The sequence below is a fragment of the Arachis hypogaea genome, chromosome 11, assembly GCF_003086295.3.
Source record: "Arachis hypogaea cultivar Tifrunner chromosome 11, arahy.Tifrunner.gnm2.J5K5, whole genome shotgun sequence".
Classification (NCBI taxonomy): domain Eukaryota; kingdom Viridiplantae; phylum Streptophyta; class Magnoliopsida; order Fabales; family Fabaceae; genus Arachis; species Arachis hypogaea.
Genome location: NC_092046.1, coordinates 127,299,500 through 127,326,497, shown reverse-complemented (window position 1 = coordinate 127,326,497; position 26,998 = coordinate 127,299,500). Strand labels below are relative to the sequence as shown.

General features: G+C 33.6%; 2 protein-coding genes across 2 annotated transcripts; both read left to right on the top strand.

The window, feature by feature from the left end:
* The first annotated feature begins 6,934 nt into the window (after positions 1–6,934).
* Positions 6,935–10,050, top strand: LOC112724048 (uncharacterized). The gene is made up of 4 exons (XM_025775347.3): positions 6,935–7,512; positions 8,949–8,998; positions 9,079–9,346; positions 9,451–10,050. The coding sequence occupies exons 2-4, from the start codon at positions 8,957–8,959 to the stop codon at positions 9,642–9,644; spliced, it is 504 nt and encodes a 167-aa protein (XP_025631132.1). The 5' UTR covers positions 6,935–7,512; positions 8,949–8,956; the 3' UTR covers positions 9,645–10,050.
* A 1,297-nt stretch (positions 10,051–11,347) lies between these two features.
* LOC112722569 (uncharacterized) lies at positions 11,348–13,375 on the top strand. Its single transcript, XM_025773636.3, has one exon. The coding sequence runs from the start codon at positions 11,703–11,705 to the stop codon at positions 13,188–13,190; it is 1,488 nt and encodes a 495-aa protein (XP_025629421.1). The 5' UTR covers positions 11,348–11,702; the 3' UTR covers positions 13,191–13,375.
* Positions 13,376–26,998: the final 13,623 nt, after the last annotated feature.

Sequence of the window (26,998 nt, the reverse complement as noted above, 5' to 3'; positions counted from 1 at the left end):
TTAAATTTGACTCAAGACTCAAACAAGAAACACAAAATATTTTTTATTTTTATGATTTTCTAATTTCTTTTTGGATTTTTCGAAAATTATTTGAAAAAGATAAATAAGGATTTCAAAATTTTTAATATGAATTCCAGGAATCTTCAATTCTTAGTCTAAAGCTCCAATCTGAGGGTTAGACATGGCTTAATAGCCAGTCAAGCTTTAGCATAAATATGGGAGTAATTCATTCAATTTTAAGCCAAAACCTCTGTCCAAAAGAATTTAGACATGGTTTTATAGCCAGCACACTTCAACATGCTTCATGAAACTCTAGAATTCATTCTTAAAAATTCTGAAGAACAAATATATTTTTGAAAACATTTTTTTTTTAAATTTTTTTTCGAAAACAAAGGAGAAATTTTTTTTTTTGAAAGATTTTTGTGAAAAATTTTTGAAAATAAACAAAAAGAAAATTACCTAATCTGAGCAACAAGATGAACCGTCAGTTGTCCAAACTCGAATAATCCCTGGCAACGGCGCCAAAAACTTGGTGCACGAAATTGTGATCTCTCGTAATGGCTCCAAAAACTTGGTGCTCTAATCTCAATTCATAATTTGTCACAACTTCGATACAACTAACCAGCAAGTGCACTGGGTCGTCCAAGTAATAAACCTTACGTGAGTAAGGGTCGATCCCACGGAGATTGTTGGTATGAAGCAAGCTATGGTCACCTTGTAAATCTCAGTCAGGCGGATATAGAATAGTTATGGAGTTTTCGAAAATAAATAATAAACTAAGGATAGAAACACTTATGTAATTCATTGGTGAGAATTTCAGATAAGCGTGTAGAGATGCTTCCGTTCCTCTGAATCTCTGCTTTCCTGCTGTCTTCATCCAATCAGTCTTACTCCTTTCCATGGCTGGCTTTATGCAAGGGCATCACCGTTGTCAATGGTTACATCCCCTCCTCTTGTGAAAATGGTCCAAATGCTCTGTCACAGCACGGCTAATCATCTGAGGTTCCCGATCATGCTGGAATAGGATTCACCTTCCTTTTGCATCTGTCACTACGCCCAGCACTCGCGAGTTTGAAGCTCGTCACAGTCATTCAATCCCTGAATCCTACTCGGAATACCACAGACAAGGTTTAGACTTTCCGGATTCTCATGAATGCCGCCATCAATCTAGCTTACACCACGAAGATTCTGATTAAGAGATCTAAGAGATACTCATTCAATCTAAGGTAGAACGGAAGTGGTTGTCAGGCACGCATTCATAAGGAATGATGATGATTGTCACGTTCATCACATTTAGGTTGAAGTGTGAATGAATATCTTAGAAGCGGAACAAGTTGAATTGAATAGAAAAACAGTAGTACTTTGCATTAATCTTTGAGGAACAGCAGAGCTCCACACCTTAATCTATGGAGTGTAGAAACTCTACCGTTGAAAATACATAAGTGATAATGGAGTTTATTGGTCTCGGCCCCAGAGGGGAACCGGAGTAACCAAGACTTCTATGATCCGAAGATAAAACTCAGGATGTCTAATACAATAGTAAAAAGTCCTATTTATACTAAACTAGTCACTAGGGTTTACAGAAGTAAGTAATTGATGCATAAATTCACTTCCGGGGCCCACTTGGTGTGTGCTTGGGCTGATCTTGAAGTCTACACGTGGAGAGGTCATTCTTGGAGTTGAACGCCAGCTTTTGTGCCATTTTGGGCGTTGAACTCCACTTTGCAACTTGTTTCTGGCGCTGGACGCCAGAATTGGGCAGAGAGCTGGCGTTGAACGCCAGTTTGCGTCATCTAAACTTGGGCAAAGTATGGACTATTATATATTTCTGGAAATCCCTGGATGTCTACTTTCCAACGCAATTGAAAGCGTGCCATTTTGAGTTCTGTAACTCCAGAAAATCCATTTTGAGTGCAGGGAGGTCAGAATCCAACAGCATCAGCAGTCCTTCTTCAACCTCTGAATCTGATTTTTGCTCAAGTCCCTCAATTTCAGCCAGAAAATACCTGAAATCACAGAAAAACACACAAACTCATAGTAAAGTCCAGAAATGTAAATTTAACATAAAAACTAATGAAAACATCCCTAAAAGTAACTAGATTCTATTAAAAACATACTAAAAACAATGCCAAAAAGCGTATAAATTATCTGCTCATCATTGAGTTTAATAAACAATTAATTATATTTTAGCCAATATGGATGCTACTTTGAGTCTTTTGCAATTTTGTTTATTTTAGCTAGCATTCGACTGGATTTGATGAAGTTTCTGCAGCACAAGAACCAAAGGAGATGGCAGCGAGGAGCGACGCGTACGCGTGATAGACGCGTGCGCGTGATTTGGAGCTTTCCATGACGACGCGTACGCGTGACTGACACGTACGCATGATTTGAATATTTGCACAGCGACGCGTGTGCGTGACCGACGCGTCCGCGTGACTCGCGAAAAAGACCATCGACGTGCGTGACTGACGCGTACGTTTGACATGCGCCACGTGCAGAAAATGCAAAAAATGCTGGAGGCGATTTCTAGGGTGTTTTGACTCAATTTTCAGCCCAGAAAACACAGATTAGAAGCTACAGAATGGACAAAACAAGTGGTCCCCACCCATCAACTGAAGACTTGTTAATCAATTCAAATTTAAATTCAAATATTAGTTTTAGGAAAAGATATTATGTTAGTTTTAGAAATTAGATTTTAAATTAATTAGGATTAGATATAAAAAGGGATGCCAACAGGGTGGTTCCAAGACAACATTATTCCATTTCAATTTACAATCCTTATTTTTCTTTGAACCATGAGCAACTAAACCTCCACTGTTAAGGTTAGGAGCTCTGTCTATTTGTATGGATTAATTTTATTGCTTTTTCTATCTTAATTCATGTATGGATTTATAATTTAAGAATTATTTTCGCTCTTTATCTTATGAATTTGGGTGGAACGGAAGTATGACCCTCTTTCTATTTGAGTTCTTGTATAACTTCGAAAAGCTCTTTACTTGAACAATAGCTTGAAAACATATTCTCCTAAATTTTAAGTATCTGGATTTAACGGGATACGTGACATATAATCCTTTTATTTTTTGGGTAATTAGAATTTTGTGGCATATAAACTGGAATTTGATCATCACCCTCTAATTGGAATTAATTGACCAAGGAATTGGCTGTTGATGAATTTTAGAGGAGACTAGAAAGGTCTAAGGAATTAGGGTCTAGTCACATATAGTTTGCCATAAATTAAATCCTACATGATTAGAATAGTTAGTGAGAAAAGTTAATCCAGAAAATTAGATAACTCTGAAACCTTAACTGTTTTCTCCATATTTTCTTCCCAACTCATTTACTTGTCTTGCTTCAATATTCTTTATATTGTTTAATGTCTTTTATATTGCCCAAACATTACTTTCTGTTTGCCTGACTAAGCTTATCACTTAATTATTGTTGCTTGATCCATCAATCCTCGTGGGATCGACCCTCACTCACCTGAGGTATTACTTGGTACGACCCGGTGCACTTGACGGTTAGTTTGTGGCTTATAAATACCGCACCAGTGGTCTGGGCTGTTACAGATGGTATCAGAGCCGGAGCCCGGATCGATGTGCCAGCAAGGGCGCTGGGCTCCCTTAGGGTGGTGGATTGTAAAGTCCCACATCGATTGGGGAGGGGAACGAAGCATGCCTTATAAGGGTGTGGATACCTCTCCCTAGCATGACACATTTTGACGAGTGAGTGTGTGGTCTTCGGCTATCATCCCTATCGTTAAAGGTAAAATCGTGAGGCCTTGTGTGCCAAAGCGGACAATATCGTGCTAGCGGGTGGTCTGGGCTGTTACAGCCTTCAACTTCTCTACTTAGTATAACCGTCCGATTCTTTAGTCAAACACCCGTTCGATTCTTCAATCGAATACTTGTTCGATTTCCAAAGATGTATAAATCGAGTCCATGTAGAATAACTTCCAATAAATACCTCCACGTGCGTCATTTCGACCTTCGCTTCCATCCTAACACCTCTTCAATATTTCAAATTAGCTTATCCTAATTGAAAATATTTTTCGACTAACAACTACTTTAATCATTTTAAAACACTAAATGACTGATTTATCAACCATATTGATAAGAAATAAAACAATTAACAAAAGATATAAAGGAAACAACAAAAAAATAAGGGTTATTAGACCTCCTAAAAAATATGTTGTTAACAACTTACATTATTGAAAGGATTTTTTTAACAAACCTTTAAAGAATTTATCTTTTACAAGCTACATCAAATAAATGAAATTAAAAAAAAAACACTAAAAATGATCTTAGACGGTATAACTGTATCATTCAATTTTTTTATGCAACAAGTAAAATAAATCACTCATTTCACTAGTATATACATAAAAAAACATGCATAAAGTAAATTCAAAATTTTCAATAATAGTGTTCCAATTATTTTACAAAAAGTATTTAAATAAGCTTTTAATAAATCAATCTTAATGTGGATCAAATTTTTCTAAAATAAAACTATAAAATCTGAAATTAAATGAAAGATATGACTCCAAAATTAATTCTACTAATTTGATCTTTTTATATCAAATCATATTTGATTTAAATTCAAACTACTAAAGATATAATAACTAATTTAAATCAAATTTGATTTTATTAGATCAGATCATATTTGATTTAAATTTTAAACTCCTAAAAATACTACTAACAAATCAAAACTAAATCAAATCTTTTGACAAATCTAACAATAAATCAAATTAAAATATAGACCAAATAAATTCGAAATTAATGCTAGGCTTGTGCTCCCAATGAACTTGAAAGATTTTTTTGGGCTTTTTGTTGTCCTAATTTAACCCAATGCACATTTCTTTTCTTTCTTGACTAACAATTGATGTATTTCTTCATATATGAGTATTGTCAAGTTTTCAAAACTCTTCTTAAACTTCTTTATACGTACTCTAGTGATAAGACCTTCAAAAAGTATAAACTCTTCATTTTGTCCCTTTGTGTTTGGATGTCCAAATTGTCTTCTTAAACATGTATCATTCTCTCATTACTAAAAAAAATTCATCCTGAAATTTGTATCTATATCAAAAAAGAGAAATATCAAAAACATTGAAAGTAGTTGAAATATTATAGTCGCCTGGCAGATCTAAGTTTGTAGGTAATATCATTAATTTTTTCTGGCACTTGGAATGGACCATCTCTTCTAACATCAAGTTAAATTTTTTTTTTAGTAGAAAACCTCTCATTTCTCAAATGAACCCAAATCCAATCTCCTGGTTCAAAGATTATATGCTTTTGACCCTTGTTTACCCTTTCAGTCGTAGACTAGTTCCTCCTTTCAATCATGTCACAAGCCTTCTCATATATTGTTTTAACCTTTTCAGCCTTTTTTTTTTCATTTAAGTAATAAGATCGCTTAAAAGTAGATGCATTAAATCTAAAATAGTCAAAGGGTTAAAATCATAGACAATTTCAAAAGGAGAATAACCATTAGAAGAATGAATATAACTATTATAAGTAAACTCAATAAATAGCATACAGTTCTTGTAAGTCTTTAAATTCTTACCTACCACAACATGCAAAATATTCTTAATGTCCTATTAACCACCTCAATTTGTCCATCAATTTCTAAATGATAAATAATAAAATACAATAGCTTAGTTCTTAACTTATCCCATAGGATCCTTTAAAACTTACTAAGAAACTTAGCATCACAGTCAAATATAATGGACCTAGGAACACCATGCAAACGAACAACTTCTTAAAAGAATAATTAACAATGTGTGTAGCATCATTAGTTTTATGACATGCAATAAAATATATCATTTTTGCTAAACCTATCCACAACAACAAAGATGCTATCTCTACTTCTCATGTCTTAAGTAATTTCAGCACAAAATTCATAAAAATATCAATTCAACAACGAGTAAAAACAGAGAAAAGAGTATATAACTCATGTGGTAAGGATTTAGATTTAGTTTACTTATATGTAACACATCTAGAATACATTCTTTCAACATTTTTATGCATATGAGGCAAAAAAAAAATGCTCAGTTAAAATATTTAATATCTTTTGAATTCTAAAGTGACTTATTAGATCATCACTATGTAATTTATTAACAACCAATTCTCTGATGAGCACGTAAGCACACAAATTTTATGACCTCTAAAAGAAACATCATGTTTATAGAATTTGTTATTTACACAATTCTCACAAGCATCATATATAGAAACAAAATCAGAATCAGTTGCATACAAATCATTCATATACTTAAACCTAACAACTTAAAAGTAAGGATAGTGATTAAGGAATATCTCCTGGAAAATATATATTAGCAACTACATTCTCATTACCTTACTTATATGTATAGGTGGGTGTACGGATATCTCGGTCTATTTAACCAAGACTACAATGGGCTAAATAATATTAACGGACCATGTTGGACTAGCTCGCAATATATATGGGCTGCTTTGAGAGAGATCTGTATTTGCACTATGTTAGTCTACTGTTTCACAAGTCATCCCAAACCGAATTTTTTTCTGTCTCTTTTTTTTTTTAATTGCTATTATCAAATTCATGAGTTATAACTAAAAAATGATGGTAATGGCATGAAGAAAAAAAGTTTACATTCTAAATTAGTAAATCTAAGAGAAAGAAAAACTTCAATAAAAACCCTAATGACAATTATTAATTATATATCAATAACTTCTAGGTCTAAATCAATATAACGAAAAATTCCAATAACAATTACATATCAAAGCCTATAATATGCATAAATAAAAACAAAAAAGAAAGTACTTCAACTTCAATTTTAATTTTTTAAGAATATAAATAAATTAAGAAATATAAATGCTTTCAAAATCTACTACTCCTCCATAGGCATAGTTAAAGAATTTTTACTATGTTCAATCTTTTTGTCTTTTAATGACGAAGTTAAATTTTCATCCTGTTTTATAACATAACCAAAATTATAAATTAAAAACACAATTAATTATACAATTTTGCTGAAGAATTAAGAGGGGTTCAGCCAACTTCTGCTAACTCCTATTAGGCTGGTCCCAAAACCCATTTCACCATATAAGCAACATCCAAAATTAACCCCAGGTGAACAAAATTAACCCTAACCAAACTCCCCTTTTCACCGTTTCACTTCAACAGCATTCAAAAACTATCCACGGTAGAGCCTCACAACCGGGTTTGCCATCAACCGCCGCAGCGCCTCCGTCCGTCCATGTGCGGGCAACAACCGGCCTTGGAAGCTCACCCCCAAAATGTCGCAACACCTCCATCCCATCCACATGCAACCAGCCACGTTCGTCAGAGGTTCGGTCCAGACTGCCGCAGCGCCGTCGTGCCGCCCACGTGTGAGCAATCGGGGGGTCTGATTCTCACCCACAGTGCGCCGCTGCTGCTGCATGTCGTTGTCGCAGCGCCATTGAAGCTTCCCTGCTCTGCTCTGAAGAACGCATCATCGGACTTCACCTGATCGCGCCTTGAAGCCTCGCCTAAAAGTACTAATCGGTTAGTATTTGATCATTGGTGTTGTTTGATTTTGGTATGAAGCTAATGGATGTTACTTGATTTTGTATCAGACCATGTAGTAACACACCCATATAGTGTATACTAAACGAATTATTGGATGTTGCTTTTGAATTGGGTTTTCTCTAATATTAAGTGTTTCTTAGTTAATTTATTGGCAGGGAAGTAGCAGTAACAACAACGTAGTATGAAAGTGCCATGTTGTTGTAGGTTTTTTTCTTAATGGAAAGGGTTGATTATAGTAGATTTTTAGGAGTATAATTTACATATTTTTTTAGCGAAATAATGAATCACTTTGATAATGAAGTGGAATAAATTTTTATAGTAGATTTCAAATATATGATTACACATATAATGACCCATTCATATGGTGTATACCTAACATTTTATAGGATGTTGCCTCTAATTACAACTAGAGGTTTGATTTAGGATTTAAATTGGGTTTTCACAAATATTATTTGTTATTTTTTTTTTTGAATTGGCCAAAAATGCGTGAAAACAGAGTTTTAAGTGTTTTGGTTTTTTTCCTGGAATAAAATTGGGTTCGATTGTGGTGAATATAGACGTATATTGCTTTTAGTATGCATGTGGATGATTCTTGACCGATTTTTGTGTATTTACTTGTCCAAATATGTGTGTTGTAGAGTTGTTTGAATTTATCTGAATTGCTGTATTTTGTTCTCTAGTTTGAATGTGATTATATCGCAATTTCAACTACGCATGCGCAATATGTTAATTTAACTAGACACTGTGAAACATGGCCCTTTTTTCTATAGATTTTTATGTATATGTTTCCGATCATGATAAATGTATATTGTTTTTAGTATGTATGTGGATGATTCTTGATCGATTATCAACAAAGATAATTAGTTAAGTGTAGGTTTAGAACGCCTGAAAAACTTTATTATAACATAATCAACATTGGTAAGATACTAAAACAATTTCAACACTAAACTTCAACATTAGTAGCATGTACTATATTAAACTGATGTTTAATAATAAATATAGTTCTTGCCTTTGTCCCTTTTTTATGAGGAAATTTAAAACTATTTACTAGCCGAAAAGTTTAGATTCACATTCGATTTAGTGAAGTGTGTGGGTTTTGAAAAAGGCATTATTTTTTGGTTTTGAACGGTCTACTTGTATATAGTTTATTTAATTTAGTGATATATATATATATATATATATATATATATATATATATATATATATATATTATGTTATACACAATGCAATTATTTATTGAACGGACTAAAAGAGAAAGATTAAAAAAACAATAAGAATTTACATGTCCAAATAGATGTGTTGTAGAGGTGTTTGAATTTATCTGAATTATTGTATGTTGTTATCTAGTTTGAATGTGATTATGTCGCAATTTTAGCTTGTGTGAATACTTATCCAAAAATGGTTATTTACAGATTATAAAATGTTTGTGTTGCTGAAAAGCCAATCGAGAAAGGAAAAAAAGGTAAAATGGTATTTACTGTTATCAACGTGTATTTTCACATGATCATATTTGTGACTTACAGCTACTATTGCTATTGACAGAAATTATTAGAGTCGCGATGCTCGTCCAGCTACATTCATGACATGATGAGCCAGCTCACTAAAAACAATGCAGTTGAGATGCTTGCAGAGATAGATGTAATTGGGTTCGGATTCTTGATGCTTGTTTTGGATTGGGCTATGAAGCAGGCCATCATAGTTCATCTGGCTGAATTGTACGATGTTGAGACAAGAGCCTTGATAGTCGACGTTGGCAACATCCGCCTTAATGCCGAGGTAATCGGGCGGGTTTTCGGCATTTCGTCTCGTGGTAAGTTCCTCTTTTCGAATTAATTAGTGTGCCATGGGCATATTCGTACAAATATTATTATGTATATATAGTTTATTTTGGACTGACACACGGACATGTTGTAGGCGATCCATTCCCATCCTTGGACGTCGAAAATCCGGCTCACGTGGCTATCAAAAAGAGGTTCCATAGATGGACAACAACTGAACTCCAGAATTTGATATACAGCTGTCCTATAGCAACGAAATCAGACAGGATGGAGTTTAGGAGATATTTTATACTAGTGGTGCTAAAAAAGTTCATGTGCCCTACAACATAGTAGGTTATTTCGCCATGGCACATTTACCCCATCTTGTATGTTTCTGATCCCAAAAGATTCAATTAGCCGTTGCAAACTCTAAAATGGTTGGACACAGCAGTCGAGAAGTATAAGCTCAAAGGGAACAAAACGTGCAAGGGCTACATGTTCGTCATGCTGGTAAGATGCATTCAATGACTATTAGTAAAATGAGCATGTCATTTATGTTGTAGAGCATAACTTGTCCTCTTTTTCTGTCTAGATACTGTATTTTTAGCGGTTGAAATACGGTCAGCTTCATAACTGTCATGAGCCGGAGCCATGGCTCGCTGTGTGGACCGCAAAAGATCTAGAAAACAAGGCGAAATATATCATTTCCGAAGTACTCATTATATTTGATGTCTCTATATGTTCAAGTATGAAAATCTCCGCCGTCCACTATAAATGATTCTCATGTTTAACTCGGTTTACCATATGTATCTTATGAATGGTGTTTATGCCGTCATAAGATAACTTTATAAAAAATTATAATTTAAAAATGTAAAATTTTAAAATACAAATGACAAAATAACTTTATAATAATTTAGTTATTTTTATTATTTTATGTAAAAAAATTTTGTTTATTAAGATCTAAAAAATAATATTAAAATTAGTACTATTAAAAAATATTTTAAATTTAATATTATGAAAAAAATAAAAAATTTTATATAAAGACTAATTTGATTAATTTTTAAAATTTTACAGATGAAAATGACTTACATCTGAACTTTTAGGGACTATTTCGATTATAAATAAATTTTTTACATGTCAAGTGATACGTGGCGTGTTAGGTGTCACTAAACTGACACATCAATCAATTATCTTGTGACATATGACATCAACCTATCACGTGACACTTAATATAATACGTCATTATCTAACTAACGAAATGATCAATTTAATTTATGTTTTATCTTTTAAAGATTAATTGACTAAAAAATCATTTAAAAACTAATTTAAAAAATAAGTGATCTTTAACTATTAAGTATTAATCCATTAATCTATTCATGTTATTTGATTTAGTTGATGTATAATCTCCGTTTTTTTAATAGTTATTACCACGCAACGCGAGGCCAATTGGACTAGTTCAAGAAACATTTGGGCATAGCAAGAGGCTCTGATTGGGCTATGAAGCAAGCAAATGGAATAGAGAGCAATGACCCACTTGGATTTTTTTTTTTTTTTCATTTCTTATTTTTGTAGTCCCACACTGACAGAAAGTACATGAGAATAACGGCCAGATTGTGGAACTCTTTCACAGTTTTACTTCACTTGGAACTTGGAAGTGAGTGTGTGTGTGTGTGTAAGACATGGGCAATTTGGCATTGGCATTTCCTTCCTTGATAACAAGACAAAGCAGGAATAGTTTGAACTTCGAAAGAAAAAATAGGAGAGTTAGTTTTATTAGCTTCTAGGAACATGCTGACGTGTACAAACCTGATGCCGTTGGATCAAGAGTCATCAGTAGAGGGTACACGTGGTGTCATCTCCCTTTTAACCTTTGCTTCCATGCATGGTTTTCTTTTCTCATCCAAAAATATAAGGCAAGTTGGCCTCGTTCATCTCCAACTCATCATTAATATCAAATCAAAGGTAGTAAGTTAGTAACAAAAAAATATGAAAAAAGGGTTGGTAACAAACTCTTCTCTCACTCCACTCCACTCCACTCCAAGTTCTAATCTTTTTATATATTTTTCTTTATTTAATTATTATTATTATTATTAATTGTTTTTCTTATCTTAGAAACTCAACAACTACTACCAAAGAAAGAAGCTTAGCTTATAGTAACATAGTAATAGGAAATTTGCTTAATACTACTTATTACTCTCTCTTATTTTCTTTTCCCACTTTTTGGGCCTTAAATCTCTCTCTCTATCTTTTTCTTTAATTTGCAGTGAGATGTGATCTGAAGCACATTATTGGGTCCATAAATTCACCGTTCTTTCACATTCTCTGATTCACTCTCCAACAACTTAACACACCCTTTTTGTCTTTTACCTTCCCTGATCCGCAAGTTTCTGTCTTTAAGCATCTTCAAGAATGGAAGAAGAAGATCATCATCATCAAGAACAAGAACAAGAACTGATGAGGCACGTGTGCAAGTTCTGCAACAAGAGCTTCCCTAGTGGAAGATCCTTAGGGGGTCACATGAGGTCTCACGTGACCAACAACACCCATGAAGCCGAAGAGAAAGAGAAGCTTTCATCATCTGAAGCTGGAACAATCACTAACAACAGCAGTGGCTATGGTTTGAGGGAGAATCCCAAGAAGACATGGAGGATCATTGCGGATTCATCAACTAATAGTGAAGACAACAACAACAACAACAACAACAACAATTCTTCTTCTTTTTCTTCTTTGTTGATGTGTGACAAGCTTTGCAAAGAGTGTGGAAAAGGGTTCAGTTCTTGGAAGGCCTTGTTTGGCCACATGAAACGCCATTCCCACTCTTCTTCTGCTTCTGCCTCTGATCAAGATTCTTGTTGGACAACGAAGAAGCTTCTTGTAATGGATTCACAATCTGATAATGAAGCCACTACTGCTGCTCCTCCAAGAAGGAGAACAAGGTCAAAGAGGAAAACAACAAGAAGGTATAACAATGCTTCTGCTTCGACGACTAGTTTTGCTGCGAAAACTTCTTGTTCTGTTTACTCTGAGGCTGAGGCTGAGGTTGAGATTGAGCAGGAGCAAGAAGAGGTTGCTATGAGCTTGATGATGCTTAGTAGAGATGTTGGTAATTGGTGGAGTGCTGGTGATGGTGGTGTTCATTCTCTTGCCGAGTCTTCTTCGGTTTTTAGGACTAGAATTCAGGACAAGAAGATGATGAAGATCAATGCTTGTTCTGAGGTTGGAAGAGTAGGAAGAAGCGCAGAACTTTTGGATTTGGATTTGGAGGATGATGGATTTGAACATGGCAAGAAGTACAGTTCAATCAAGGAGAAGATTTCGGATTATTCGAATTCGAATTCGGCTAATAAGAGGGGAAAGTTTGAGTGTACTACTTGCAAGAGGATCTTCCATTCTTATCAAGCACTTGGAGGGCATAGAGCAAGTCACAAGAAGATTAAGGGTTGCTTTGGTTCAAACAATGATAACAGCATTCAGATTGAGATTGAGATTGAGACTGAACTCTCTCCTAACAACAAAATTGAGAGTTTAGAGAATGAACAACTTGGTTTTGATGATTATGATGATGAAGATGATGATGATGAGGCTGAAGAAGAAGATAACAAGACAGCAAAGAAGGTAAACAAAGTTCATGAGTGTCCAATTTGCCTGAAAGTTTTTGCTTCTGGACAAGCATTGGGTGGACACAAGAGATCTCACACTGCCAAAATTGAGGAACAGGAAGAAGAACAAGTTCAAGAAATTAGGGTTAGGGATTTGCTTGATCTGAATGTTCCAGCAGCAGCAGCTACTACTACTGAAGAGGATGAAGCTAACAACAGTTTCAATGCTGATTCTAATAATAATAAGAGGCATTGGTGGGAAGAGGCACCACTGCTAGGACTTATCTCTCTTAACTAAATCTCTTAGTTACATTCAAAATTGTATAGACATATATGCTTTCAATTTTCCATTGATTGATTCTTTTCATGTCTTCTTAGACAGTTTAAGAGGTGTTTCTGATATCTTTAGAATTTTCAGCTACTTTTTTTTTGTACACTTTTATGGGACAATTAATTGGATGGTGTGATAGAGTTTAAGTTCAATTTTATGCATAGTTTTTCTGATATCATATTTCATATTTGCCCCTTTTTTTAGTGGTTGTGCACTTGAATGAAGAGTTGAAAATTTTTGGGATAGATTTTTATTTTATAATACTGTAATACATATAAAGAAAAGGGCATGTGAACTCAAAGGTGGTTGTTTAGTCACCTACCATAAAAACCTGACTACCCATCCATCCATCCATCCATCCATCTATCTATCTATCTCCCTTACTTTTGTTATTTAATAAAAATCTTTATGACTAATTACTGTGTGTACTCCCTCAATACCAAATATCATTAATTATTCATGGGCCATGAGACTTATAGGTAGTGTTTGGATGATATCTATGTCTCATTGAGACATGGACACGGTGACACATGTCTGCTGTTTGGTTTGATGAGACACAGATTTTTGATGGACACAGGAGGACACAGATGGACACGGAGACACTAAATTTGTGTACCTCCAATTTGATGAGACACTGAGACACAACTTGTGAGACACTAATTTTTTACTCTTTTATCCTTATTCAATTTTTAAATTTTCAAAATTTGTCCTCTTATCTCTTCAAATATTGGTTTTTACTTTCTCTTTTAGATTTTACAACCAAATTTGTTCTCCCGTTTTTTTCAAAAAAAAAATATACATTTAATTTTTTATTTATTTAAATTTTAATTAATCTTTGATAAATTTTAGACTTTGGTTTTCTATTTTTTTTTCAAAAAATCTGTATATTTAATATTTGAATGATAATTTGAGATGATATTAAAAGAAAAAAATACGAAATGGAATAAAAATTTAATGGTAATGACATGTAGCGTTTGAGGTGATGGGTATGCAATGGTGTTAATAAAAATTGTAGTTAAATGAAGGATAATTCAATCTTTTTTAAATATTTGTGTTTTATTCATTATTTTTACCAAACACAATACATAGATACAAATATTTTATGTCTATGTCTTTAATGTTTGTATTTTTGTGTCTATGTCTCGTCCTATACATCAACCAAACAGAGCCATGGGGACATATGCCTATGTAACTATGTGAACTTTTGCAGCTTGCTATTAATTCAGCAAAAAGTGTAAGTGTTAAAGATCACCCTTTTTAATTTTTATTGCATAAGAGTTTTTTGTTTACAAGTCTCCATAGATTGGCAAAGGACAGTGACCATTCTCAACATTTTGCCTAACATCATCATCATCACCATCACCATCATATATATTTTATATATATTAGCCTAACATCATGCCTTATAATGGTTAATGGTTTATGGTTTATAAAGAAGTAATATAACAAGATTAGTTTTAAACTTTTAATACTATAAAGTTTTTGGGGATCAAAGCAAAGATAAATGGCTAAAATACTTGGCTTGGCACCTTAGTCGATTTACTCTCTGTTTGTTTTCGATTGTATTGGGATTGGATATTGTATTTAATGATTAATGATAAAAATTAAAATTTTAGTTTTGAGATATGAAATTTTAATCCTTTTAATACTTTTAAAAAATGAAGACATAGAAAAAATTTATATGGGTGGAGACTAAAATTTTATAATTTTTTTTAAATATATTTTTATTTAACTTTTTAAATTCTAAATTTATCTTTCAATCTTCATATTTAATTTAAACCAAATATGTTCAGTCTAATATATTTTCTACTAAATATAATACAAAAAATTTATTTATTCTTTATTTTTTAATTTTTATCCTATAATTTCAATCTTTTAGTTTTAATCTCTTTTCTAAATACAGCTATAATATTTAAGAGTCAATGCAATTAGTTTGAAAGTTTTATTCCTAAAATTGTTATGGCAGTGCGATCTTTACTGTAATTCGTCTTTTTAAATCCATAATAATGTTAAAGATCAAATGCTCTCTGTAATTTGGACATGTGGCAGTGTGCTTGATGTTACATGCTTGGTCGTTGTTTTGATTCTTAACATTTTAGTTAAAAATTAAATAATACGGTTTAAAAATATTTTTAATGTGTTCGAAACAATTCAATATGGCTAGGGCTGGAAGTGAGCCGAGCTGAGTCGAGCTAGACCAAGCTCAAGCTCGGCTCACGGCTCGACTCATTAACAATCGAGCTTATTTCTTAAGCTCAAGCTCGGCTCACTAAAAACTCACGAGCTGGCTCGAGCTCACGAGCTGGCTCAAATAAGAGAAACATAAATACATAATCTATAATTCTATATCAATAAATTATAACTTATATATTTTAAAAATATTTGAAAAGATCAATTTTATATATTGTTTATCTATCAATAAATTATAAATTTTTTATTTATGTTCTATATTAAAATTATATGTAAAAAATAAATATAAATAGTAAATAATTAAGATTGTTATATATATATATATATAATTGAGCCAGCTCACGAGCTAATGAGCTGAGCTTATCCAAGCTCAAGCTCGGCTCATTTAATTTATGAGCTCAATTCCAGGCTCAAGCTTGGCTCACCAGCTCACGAGCTTAGCTTATCAAGCTGTTAATGAGTCGAGCTCAAGCTGGCTCATGAGCTGGCTTGACTCACTTCCAGCCCTAAATATGGCCCTTCGTTTAAAATGACCCCTTTGTCTTTTAATTTTTTAAATAAAATAAAGACATTTTTTTTAAAAAAAAGTTAAAGATGATTTTAATTTTCAGTTTGAATATTAGTGACAAAAAATTTATTTTTAAACTTTTTTACTATATAAAAAATATTGTACTCTTTGTTAATTAAATAACTTTTAATTTTTTATTTATTATATTTTATATTAATAGTTTAAATTTAAAATTGAGAATATTTTATTTTTATTTTTTTTCCTTTTTTTAATACAAAATAACAAGTTAACTTTAAGAAGGTTTGCACTTTTTGCATTTTCGCATTAGTGTTTGCTGTGACCAAACAATATTTTATCCTAAAATAAACAGCAAATGATTGATTCAACCTTTTTATTAGATCTCAAGTTCTCCCTTTCTAATAAATTTCAATTTAATAAGAGACATATGTTCATGAGGGATGGAGAATTGGAGATTATTACTTAGAAAAAACAAACACTAGTGAGCTTGCTTGCATTGTTTATACTTGTTTGACTGAATAATGCTGTTTCATCACGTTAAGATTAAGAATGTCATCATTCTTTTCTTAAAAATGTTTTATCTTATGAACGATTCTATATGAAATGTGTTAGAAAAATGTAATGTTTCTTTCATTGAGGATTAATGGTTAAAATAGGGAGAAATAATTTTATAAAATAATTCTATAAAAGTAGAATTATACAAAATTAACGTGAAATTTTAAAATTGATAGAAATTACAATTATTATCTAAAAACAACTAGAAAATAGCATTACGTATAACATGGATTTTTCATTTTTCTTTCAAACATTTCAAACACCGATCATAATGATTATTAGGGTTGACTATAATAAAAGACTAAACAACACAAACCACCCATCATCTAAGATTGGTTGCCAATAAATAAATGGGAGAGTCTTCATGAGCTTATCAATTTTGAAGCAAATATGTGTGACCAATTTTGCAGTTCTTTTACTTCTCCATCTTAGCGTCATTGCTTTTGTTTTCACTCTTCATATTATTATGATTGCATGATCAAAGAATGTGATATTATATAAGAGAGAATGAGAGATTCTACCTTTCTTCAAAGAGTACAAAATTCTTGTTTTAAATTATTTAATGTTACTTATGTATCTTTTTTATATATGTATATTTTTTTTATCTTTCCTTTAACTATGTTGTTCAATAATGTGAAAGAAAAATCTTTTTTTTTTTTATATATAACCCTTTATTAATTAATTCCACATTCTACTATAAAATTTAAAAATATTATATAGATATTAAAATTAACTATTAAAATCGGTTATTATGTATAAATTATATTTAATATAAATATATATGTAATTTAATTTATTTTTAATATATATTTTATATTTTAATATGTATTTTATATTAATAAATAATTTTATTGTATAGCTAATGTAACTGATAGCCAATAAGTTATAGCTCAAATGGCATAGTCTCCTCATACTCAATTAAGAGGTTGCGGGTTCGAGTCTCCTATCTTTAGTAAAAAAAAAATGTAACTGATAAAATTTAGGACGCTTATTTAATATCTTTCTTTTCGCCGCTTAAATTTACTAAATAAAGAATTATTTAATTGCATAAATTTAATTAAATAAAAATATAAAATTTTACTACTACTACATCAAAATTAATTTTTAAAAATATATGTTTTCTATTTTCTTTAAGTTATTTATATCATTTTTAAAGTTAATATTCAAACACGTCTACAATAAGAAAGAGATAGTAATTAAATTGATTCTTTAATTTGATTTTTATATATAAAATTACTTTTTAAAATTAAATCGATTCAAATTAAATTATTCATTCAATCTCATTCAAATCGAAAACGATTAAAATTGAATTAATTTGGATTTGATTGGACTTTATCTTTTACAAATTGTATGAATTGAATTAAATTTTAGATCTATTTTTCAAAACTCATCTAATCCAAACGCAAAATCTGCTATAATATTACTATTTTATTTTTATATTTATTATTTTACTTATAATATGTTCAATTTGTTATATATTTTAGTCTCAAAAAAAATTTTATTATATATTTTTATATTATTCATGTGTTATTATTATTATTTAATAAATATTTTATGTTTAAAATGATATTTATTTATTTATTTATTTTAATTAACCTATAATTTTATTTCTATTATTATATTATGGTTGGTTATTTAAAATTTGATGTTGAGATTTGTTAGTATATTTAATTTTTTTTAATTGACAAAACTACAAATTCAATCTAATCAAAATGGTTTGAAATTGGATCAGATTTAAAAAAAAAAATCATTCAATCTAAATTGCACTACAAATAAAATTAGTATTCGAATCACATGAGTCTTTTATTCAAAATTTATGATGCACGGACACTGATACGGACACGGGACACGACACGATACGAGATACGTCGACACGCAAATTTTAAAATCTTACATGATATGGGGACAAGCATACTGTTGAGTTAAGAAATAAATTAATAAAATTGATGATGACAAACATTTTATTAGTGGGCTAATCACCCAATTAGCTTTTGATTATCTTTGATTAGTGATGCAGGCTAAAAACAAGTGTTGCAGCAGCCCAACATCAAACAAATGAAATATGCTAATGGGCTGAATGGTAAGTGAAAATAAAGACAAGCCCAAATCATTCATCTCAAGCAAAAATTCTTCAAAGAAGCAAGGCAAGGCACCAACGGGTTGAACTTGAGAAGAACCTGACCCAAGCTCGAATTAATTTTTATTTCCCACCATTTTGCCTTACCAAAAGCAACGTTCATCTCCTTTCTAATCAAGTCAAATCAAGGCTTCAGAAAAGTAAAAAAGAGAAAGAGAGAAAAAGCTTCCTCCATAAGCTAGTAACCAAAGAAGCAAGAGAGAGAAAGTGTAAGCTTGAAGCACAGTAGCCAAAACAGAAAATCTAATCCAATTCAAGCTTAGGTTAAAGGTAATCCATCTCATCTTGCTTGCATCAAATCTTCTTCTCTTCTTCCCTACCCTCTGCTGTATCCGAAAATGACATTCAAGAAAAAGTTGCTCTCTGCCTTATTCTGTTTCACATCTACGGTCACAAGTGATACTTGGGGACCAAGTAGTTTTTCGATGGCTAAGATCAAGTTGACCATGAGAGATTTCCATGGCTAGTGCCTTATGGCTTTCGGTCAAGATGAAGAAGTCAGAAGCAAAGTTTCCACTCTAAGGATTAAGGTGAAAAAGTGAATCTGTGGGTTGGTGGAGCTCAAGGCTCAAGGTGTTGACCTTGGAAGAAGAACCAAGTAACATGCAAGGAGATAAAAGAAGCTTGCTGTTCATTCAGAGGCAAGGAAAGAAAACCAGAGTGGATGAACAGTGTTCTGTAAAGAAGTTCCTTTACTTGGATAATGCTTACTTTCAAAGAAGCATTCGGCCAATACTGAAGAACTGCATCTGAGGTTTGTGAATCTGGTTTTGCACATAGCAAAGAGGCTGCTGATGAAGTCAATCTCCTTCATGTTTTACTGATTGTAATGTACTTTTCTAAGTTTATCTTTCTGTAATTTCTTGTGAGAAAAGGCATTGTGAGAAAGCTTAAGAAAAAGCCATGAGTGGAAAAAGGTTGAGAGATACACTTGAGAGAAAAGCCTAGAGTTATTCTCTGATTTCTTTAGGTATGTTTGTGTCTTATATCTTGTACCTGTAAGGTATCCCTTTCTTAGTTGGATTAGCACTAAGAGGTATAGTTAGGTATTATCATAGCCAAGGTCAAGTTAGGTTAGAACTTGTGAGTGAAAGGATTGGGTCAATCCTGAGTTATTGGTGTATGTAATACTGTTAACTATAGTGAAATTCTTCCATAGTTGTGGAGGAGACTGGATGTAGGTTGCATAGCACAAGGCAACCGAACTAGGATACATGCTGGTGTTAGCTTTTCTCTTCTCTGCTATGTTCTGTTTTTTGATATTCATGAGACAAAAATAAATTGTCTCATAAATTTTTGCTGCTGAGTTCAAACAGAATCAGAATTGCAAATTTGTTTTAAAAGGGTAATAACAGCAACTTAAAAGAAGGCATAGATTCAACCCCCCTTCTCTAAGCCTACCACAACCTTCAATTGGTATCAAGAGCTAAGGTCTCAAGTATCAAGCTTAACCGCTTGGAGCAAAGATCCAATGGCGAACAATCTGGGCACAACCACAGTTGCCTACACCCTCACTGAAGGCCAGTCAAACAACCGGCCACCTTTCTTCAACGGAAAGAACTATTCCTACTGGAAAGAAAGGATAAGGATCTTCATCCAATCCATTGACTACAACTTATGGAAGATCGTTGTGAGTGGTCCCAAGATCCCAACAAAAACAAGTGCTGTTGGAGTGGTGACTCCGAAAGAAGAAGCTGAATGGAATGAAGATGATAAGAAAAAGATAGAGCTGAATGCTAAAACAATCAACCTTCTTCACTGTGCTATCAGCTTTGAAGAGTACCGGAAGGTGTCTAGATGCAAGACAGCCAAAGAAATCTGGGAAAAACTCCAGGTTACACATGAAGGCACTAAACAAGTCAAAGAAACAAGGATTGATATGCTGCAAAAAGAGTACGAGATGTTTAGCATGAAGGATGGAGAAAGCATTGATGAAGCATTTGAGAGATTCTCAATCATAATCAACAACCTTGATGCTATAGGTACAAACTATGCAGAACAAACCTTGGTGAGAAAACTCCTTAGAAGCCTCACAAAAGAGTGGGAAAACACTGCCACTGTCCTAAACGAGAGTAACAACATAAGTCCCATAACCTATGATGAGCTGAGAGAAAAACTCCTTGCCTATGAAGCCACACACACAAACACAGACTCAAAAAAAAGGGAATAGCCCTCAAGTCACAAATAGAACCGAAAGAGAGTGAGTCTAGTGATGGTATTTCAGATGACGAGCTTTTGTTTTTTGCTAGGAGATTTAGAAGGATGATGAAGAGCAAGGGCAAATACAAGGGTTCAAGTTCAAAGGAGCAAAAGATAGACTTGAGCAAGGTGACGTGTCATCATTGCAAGGAGACTGGACACTTCAAGTAAAACTGTCCAAAGCTCAAAAAGGAGGACAAAGGAAAGAAAGAAAGGAAGAGAGTACTCATGGCAGCTTGGGAGGATCTTGAGAATGACTCAAATGAAGAAGAAGAATCTGAAGGAGATGACAAAGACTGCTTCATGGCTGGAAATAACAATCTTGATGAGGTAAATTATTATGATTTGACCATTGAAGACTTGCATGCTATTATTGATGATCTTACCTTAAACACCTCAAAACTGCTTGACAAATACAATGAATGCAGATCTGAAAGAGATATGTTAAGAGCTGAAAATAATTTTTTAAAAGAAAAAGTGAAGGAAACTGAATGTGCTTTGGACATCATTGAAGAAAATAGATTTCTAAAATCTGAACTTGAAAAATTAAAAGGAAAGCACATTGTGGATTCTTCACATGAGTTAATTGCTGAAAATGAAAGATTAAATGATATGATTAAAAGGATGAATGGTGACTTAGCAAAATTTGCTCAAGGTTCTAGCAACTTGGACAAATTACTTGCAAGTCAAAGACCATTGTTTGAAAAATCTGGTTTAGGCTACATAGCCAAGGAAGATGCTGTTTCTAATATTTCCTCTATAAAATTTGTGGCTTCTTCATCAAATACCAAATCCATACCAAACAAATCAGGTATCGGATATGGTTCAACTTGTGAAGAAAAATCTGATGAAGAATACACAAGTGAAGCTGAGCCTTCACCAAGAACTGGTCCGAGTTCAAACGGGCCAGGTTTGGGTTACATTTCGAAAAATGAGGTTGCTCTCAAGAAACCACCATTTTACAACAAAACCTCATTTTTGAAAGGTAAAAATGTTCAAAATAATTCTGGTGAAAATGCCTTTGCAAAGAGGAATAACTTTAATAAAAACCATTTTGTCAAAAGAAATGCATCTCCTCCAAAAACCAGAAAATTTCAAAACTTTAATCATTTCAAGCAATATAACTTACCTCAGTTTCAGCAACACACACTGAAAAATTATTGTGTTAATTACAAGAAATTTGGTCACTCATATGCACAATGCTTCATTGAAAAGAGAGTTGTAGGAAACAAAGTCTACAATGTTGTTTGTGATTTCAATGCACTTGGGCAACCAAGATGGATTAACTTCAAAGGATCCAAATTAATTTGGATACCTAAGGCCACTTGAAACTCATCATGCAGATTTGCCTAGCATCCAAGAACAAAAAGGACATGTGGTACATGGATAGTGGATATTCAAGGCACATGACTGGAAGGTCAACCTACTTCATCAAACTAAATAAGTATGATGGAGGTTTTGTGACCTTTGGAGATGATGGTAAAGGTAAAATCATTGCTGTTGGAAAAGTAGGTAATGAGCAATCTACTTTCATTGATGATGTACTTTTGGTTTGTGGTTTAAAGCACAATCTTTTGAGTATAAGTCAGCTATGTGATTTAGGATATTTAGTTATTTTCAAAAGGCTTGAATGTTGTGTTGTTAATGAAAAGACAAATGAAGTGATGTTTGTTGCCAAGCGTTTCAATAATATGTATGGACTTACTCTTGATGAACTAAAGGATCAAAATGTAGCTTGTCTTCACTCTAAAGAATCTGAAAAGTGGTTGTGGCACAAGAGATTGGGCCATGCAAGTATGTTTCAAATAAACAAACTTGTAAAGAAAGAATTAGTAAGAGGTCTTCCTTTGATAAAGTTTGACAAATACATCACTTGTGATGCTTGCCAAATGGGAAAACAAACAAAAAGTTCTTTTAAACCAAAGGAAGACATCTCTACTAAAATACCACTTGAGTTACTACACATTGATTTATTTGGTCCAAAAAGAACTCAAAGCCTAGGTGGTAAACATTATGGTTTAGTAATTGTGGATGACTACACTAGGTTTGGTTGGGTTTTATTTCTTGCACACAAAAATGAAGCCTTTTCGGCCTTTGAACCTTTTTGCAAGAAAATTCAAAATGAAAAGGATTTGAAAATCTCTTCTATAAGAAGCGATCATGGAACTGAATTTGAAAATAATTTGTTTGAATTCTTTTGTGAGGAATTTGGAATATCTCACAACTTCTCTTGTCCAAGAACACCACAACAAAATGGTGTTGTGGAAAGAAGAAATAGAAGCATACAAGAGATGACAAGAGCTATGCTTTGTGAGAGTAATGTTCCAAAGTTCCTTTGGGCTGAAGCGGTTAACACAGCTTGCCACATTTTAAATAGAACAATCATAAGGAAATTCTTGAAGAAAACCCCTTATGAACTTTGGAAAGGCTACCCACCAAACTTAGATTACTTGCACATCTTTGGATGCAAATGTTTTGTTTTAAATAACAAAGAAAATTTGGAAAATTTTGATCCAAAGGCTTATGAGTGTTTGTTTGTAGGATACTCCACAACTAGTAAAGCATATAGGGTTTATCATCAAGATGCTAGAATTATTGAAGAGTCCATACATGTTATATTTTGTGATACTAACTTGGTGCAAAGCATTTTGGAAGATTGTGATGCAGGAAATCAAGCTCAAAAGGAGGATGAAACTGCTCAAAATCATGGAAAAGAAAATTCTGGACAAGCTGAACCAGAAACAGCAAATGCTGAAAATTCAAGAGACAATTCCATTTTGTCTCATAAATCTAAAGAAAATTCTGCAGCCAGCAGCGCCTAGAATCCCTTGGTGACTGAATCTGCTTCCAAGTCCACCAGACCTCGTGAATGGAGATTCTTGAAGAATTATCCTGAGGAATTTGTCATTGGGGACGTCTCTCATGGAGTGCAAACAAGGTCTTCCACTAGAAAGGCAAATGAAGGTTCAAACATTGCCCTTCTCTCACAAATAGAGCCTCAAAACGTCAAGAAAGCCCTTAGTGACCCCTCTTGGATTAAAGCTATGAAGGATGAGCTTCTTGAGTTTGAAAAGAACCAAGTGTGGACGTTGGTTCCAAGGCCAAGTGGAAAGAAAGTGACCGGCACCAAGTGGATATTCCGGAACAAGTTGGGAGAAGATGGTAGCATTGCAAGAAACAAGGCAAGGCTAGTGGCACAAGGATATGACCAAGAAGAAGGAATAGACTTTGATGAATCCTTTGCCCCTGTTGCCCGAATGGAAGCCATAAGACTTCTCTTAGCTTATGCTACATTTTGTGGTTTTAAATTATACCAAATGGATGTGAAATGTGCATTTTTGAATGGTGTGATAGATAGAGAAGTATATGTGGAGCAGCCTCTTGGTTTTGAAAATAAAGAGCATTCTAATCATGTTTTCAAATTATCTAAAGCTCTCTATGGTTTAAGACAAGCTCCTAGAGCTTGGTATGAGAGACTTAGCTCTTTTCTTTTGAAAAATGGTTTTCAAAGAGGCACCACTGATACAACTCTATTTATCAAGAATTCTAATGATTCTTTTATTCTAGTCCAAATATATGTTGATGACATTATTTTTGGATCAGCAAATGAATCCCTTTGTTCTGATTTTGGAAAGCTCATGACAAGTGAATTTGACATGAGTATGATGGGTGAACTTAATTTTTTCCTTAGGCTACAAATTAAACAAACTGAAAATGGTATTTTCATTCATCAAGAAAAGTATGCCAAGGAATTAGTTAAGAAATTTGGTATGGAAAACGCTAAACCCATGGGAACTCCCATGCATCCTAGTTCTAAATTAGATAAGGGAGAAACTGAGAAAGATGTTGATGAGACTAGGTATAGAGGAATAATTGGTTCTCTTATGTACTTAACTTCCTCTAGACCCGATATAGTGCAAAGTGTTGGATTGTGTTCTAGGTTCCAAACCAAACCTAAAGAATCACATCTTTCTGCAGTTAAAAAGATCATTAGATATGTTCATGGCACATCCAATTTCGGTCTTTGGTATCCTAAGATTGATGATTTTTCTGCATTTGGTTATTGTAATGCAGATTTTGCTGGTGATAGAGTTGATAGAAGAAGTACTTCAAGTCTATGCTGCTTCCTTAGAAAGTCCTTAAATGTATGGTCAAGTAAGAAGCAACCAACAGTGGCCTTATCCACTGCAGAGGCTGAGTATATTGCTGCCTCTTTTTGCTGTTCTCAGCTTTTATGGTTAAAAACACAGCTTGCTGATTACAAATTAAAGGCTGAAAATATTCCCTTGATGTGTGACAATATGAGTGCCATTAATATTTCTAAAAATCCAGTTTTGCACTCTATGACTAAGCATATTGAAGTGAAATTTCACTCAATAAGAGAACATGTCCAAAAGGGGGATATTTGCATTCAATTTGTTAAATCAGAGGAGCAATTAGCAGATATTTTTACAAAACCATTAGCTGAGGATAGATTCTGCATGCTTAGGACTCGTTTAGGGATTTTGAGTTATGATTCTTTATTTGAAAAGTGCTGATGTACTTGCTGGAGCTTTTTGTCTCATAAACAGGCATGAGACAATTCTGGGCAGGTGATGAACGTTTCCCTCAAGTCAGCGTGTTCTGGGCTTGTTTCAAGTGAAACTCAATCTGGGCCAACTTCAAAATTCAGATCAAGAGTGGTCCAAATGTGTTTCATTAAATCCATATCACCTCAGGGCCCAAATGTGAATGCTACAATTCTTTGCAAAATTTTTTTTGGTCGGCCTGTGTGCTTTATTTTTTGAAAGAATTTTCATTTGATGTTGTTGTCCAAAAAGGATTTTCAGTTTGATTTTTTAAGGATTTCGAAATTTTTTTTAAAATCAAATAAAATCTTTCTTGAATGAGGTCATGTCTTTTCAAGTCTTTTTAAAAGATGATGCAGTTGCATGGTTTTAGAAATCCACTTTTGGGTACGGTTACCAACACTCCCTCTCTTCCCTCCATAACTTCTCCTCAAACTTTTCAGTTTCTTCACACTCTCTTTACTGCTTGTCTTCCATCAAAAGCCTAAATATTACCAAATGAGGACGAAAACCCTGGCTAAAAGACCTCCTCGTGAGAAAATATTCAAGCGCTCCACCAAACCTGCAACTCGCTCCCAAGACCGAACCTTCACACCTTCACCCTCTCCTCCTACCTCTCCTCCTCGCACTAGTCCCATGGCCCGAACCAAGACCACGCCAAGGTTCCCTGCCTCAGCCAAGCCGACGCCACCACCAAAGGCCACACCTTCCAAGCCTGGCTCCTCAAAACCTGGTTCTGCAAAGCCTAGCTCTTCCAAGGGCAAACGTCCGGCGACTGAGGAACCCATTCCCGAACCAACACAACCCAAATCCAGGTCGGTTCCAGTGCGCTCACAACGAGGTAACACTCGAGTCTCTCTAAAAAATGTTAAAGAACCAGACATTGGACCTTTTGATCACAAAGCTCACTTTTTGACCTCTCATTCAAACTATAATCCCTATAGATTCAAATCTGCCATGAATAATGATTTTTATGAAGGAGTTATCAAGTATCGTACCCTATGTCCCTCTTTTCTCGCTGATCTGCCCGCTTTGAAAAGAAAAGGTTTTCCTTTTGTAGATAACTTAATTTTTCTGGACTGGAATCACCTTTTTGACATCAAAAAACCTGTTTATCCCATGTTGGTCAAAGAGTTTTATGCAAACATGACTTATCATGAAGGCACTGCTCATTTGTATGTCAAGGGCCGAGATATAGTTTTAAACAATGAGACCATCAGTGATGCTTTGAAGTATACTGATGTTGGGCCTTGTGCTTACACGTCAGTTAAGTGGGATGAAGGAGTTGGTGTTTCTTACAATGATGCTCTGGCTAGTATTTGTGAGCATGTCTCCTTAATAGATGGCATTACACCCACACACAAAGCCCTAGGATATGAACGTGCTCAGTTGCACCGAATGGTCAACCACATTATACTTCCTCAAAGTGGTTCATATCAAAGGGTTTCATACACTGACACTCTTGTTTTATATGCCCTTCTCACCAAAACTGAAATTTCATTTGCATATTTGATGGTTAGATACATGTTTGATTCTGTTAGAAGTGAAAAGGACAAAGCTCTTCCTTATGGCATGTTTCTAACTTGTATTTTTGAGTATT

What these genes read in the sequence shown, in the direction of transcription:
- LOC112724048 (XM_025775347.3), top strand. Translation starts at nt 8,957, where the DNA reads ATGTTTGTGTTGCTGAAAAGCCAATCGAGAAAGGAAAAAAAG. An exon ending in AATCGAGAAAGGAAAAAAAG is followed by an intron (nt 8,999 to 9,078) that starts GTAAAATGGTAT and finishes TGCTATTGACAG; the next exon opens with AAATTATTAGAGTCGCGATG. An exon ending in TTTCGGCATTTCGTCTCGTG is followed by an intron (nt 9,347 to 9,450) that starts GTAAGTTCCTCT and finishes GACATGTTGTAG; the next exon opens with GCGATCCATTCCCATCCTTG.
- LOC112722569 (XM_025773636.3), top strand. Translation starts at nt 11,703, where the DNA reads ATGGAAGAAGAAGATCATCATCATCAAGAACAAGAACAAGAACTGATG.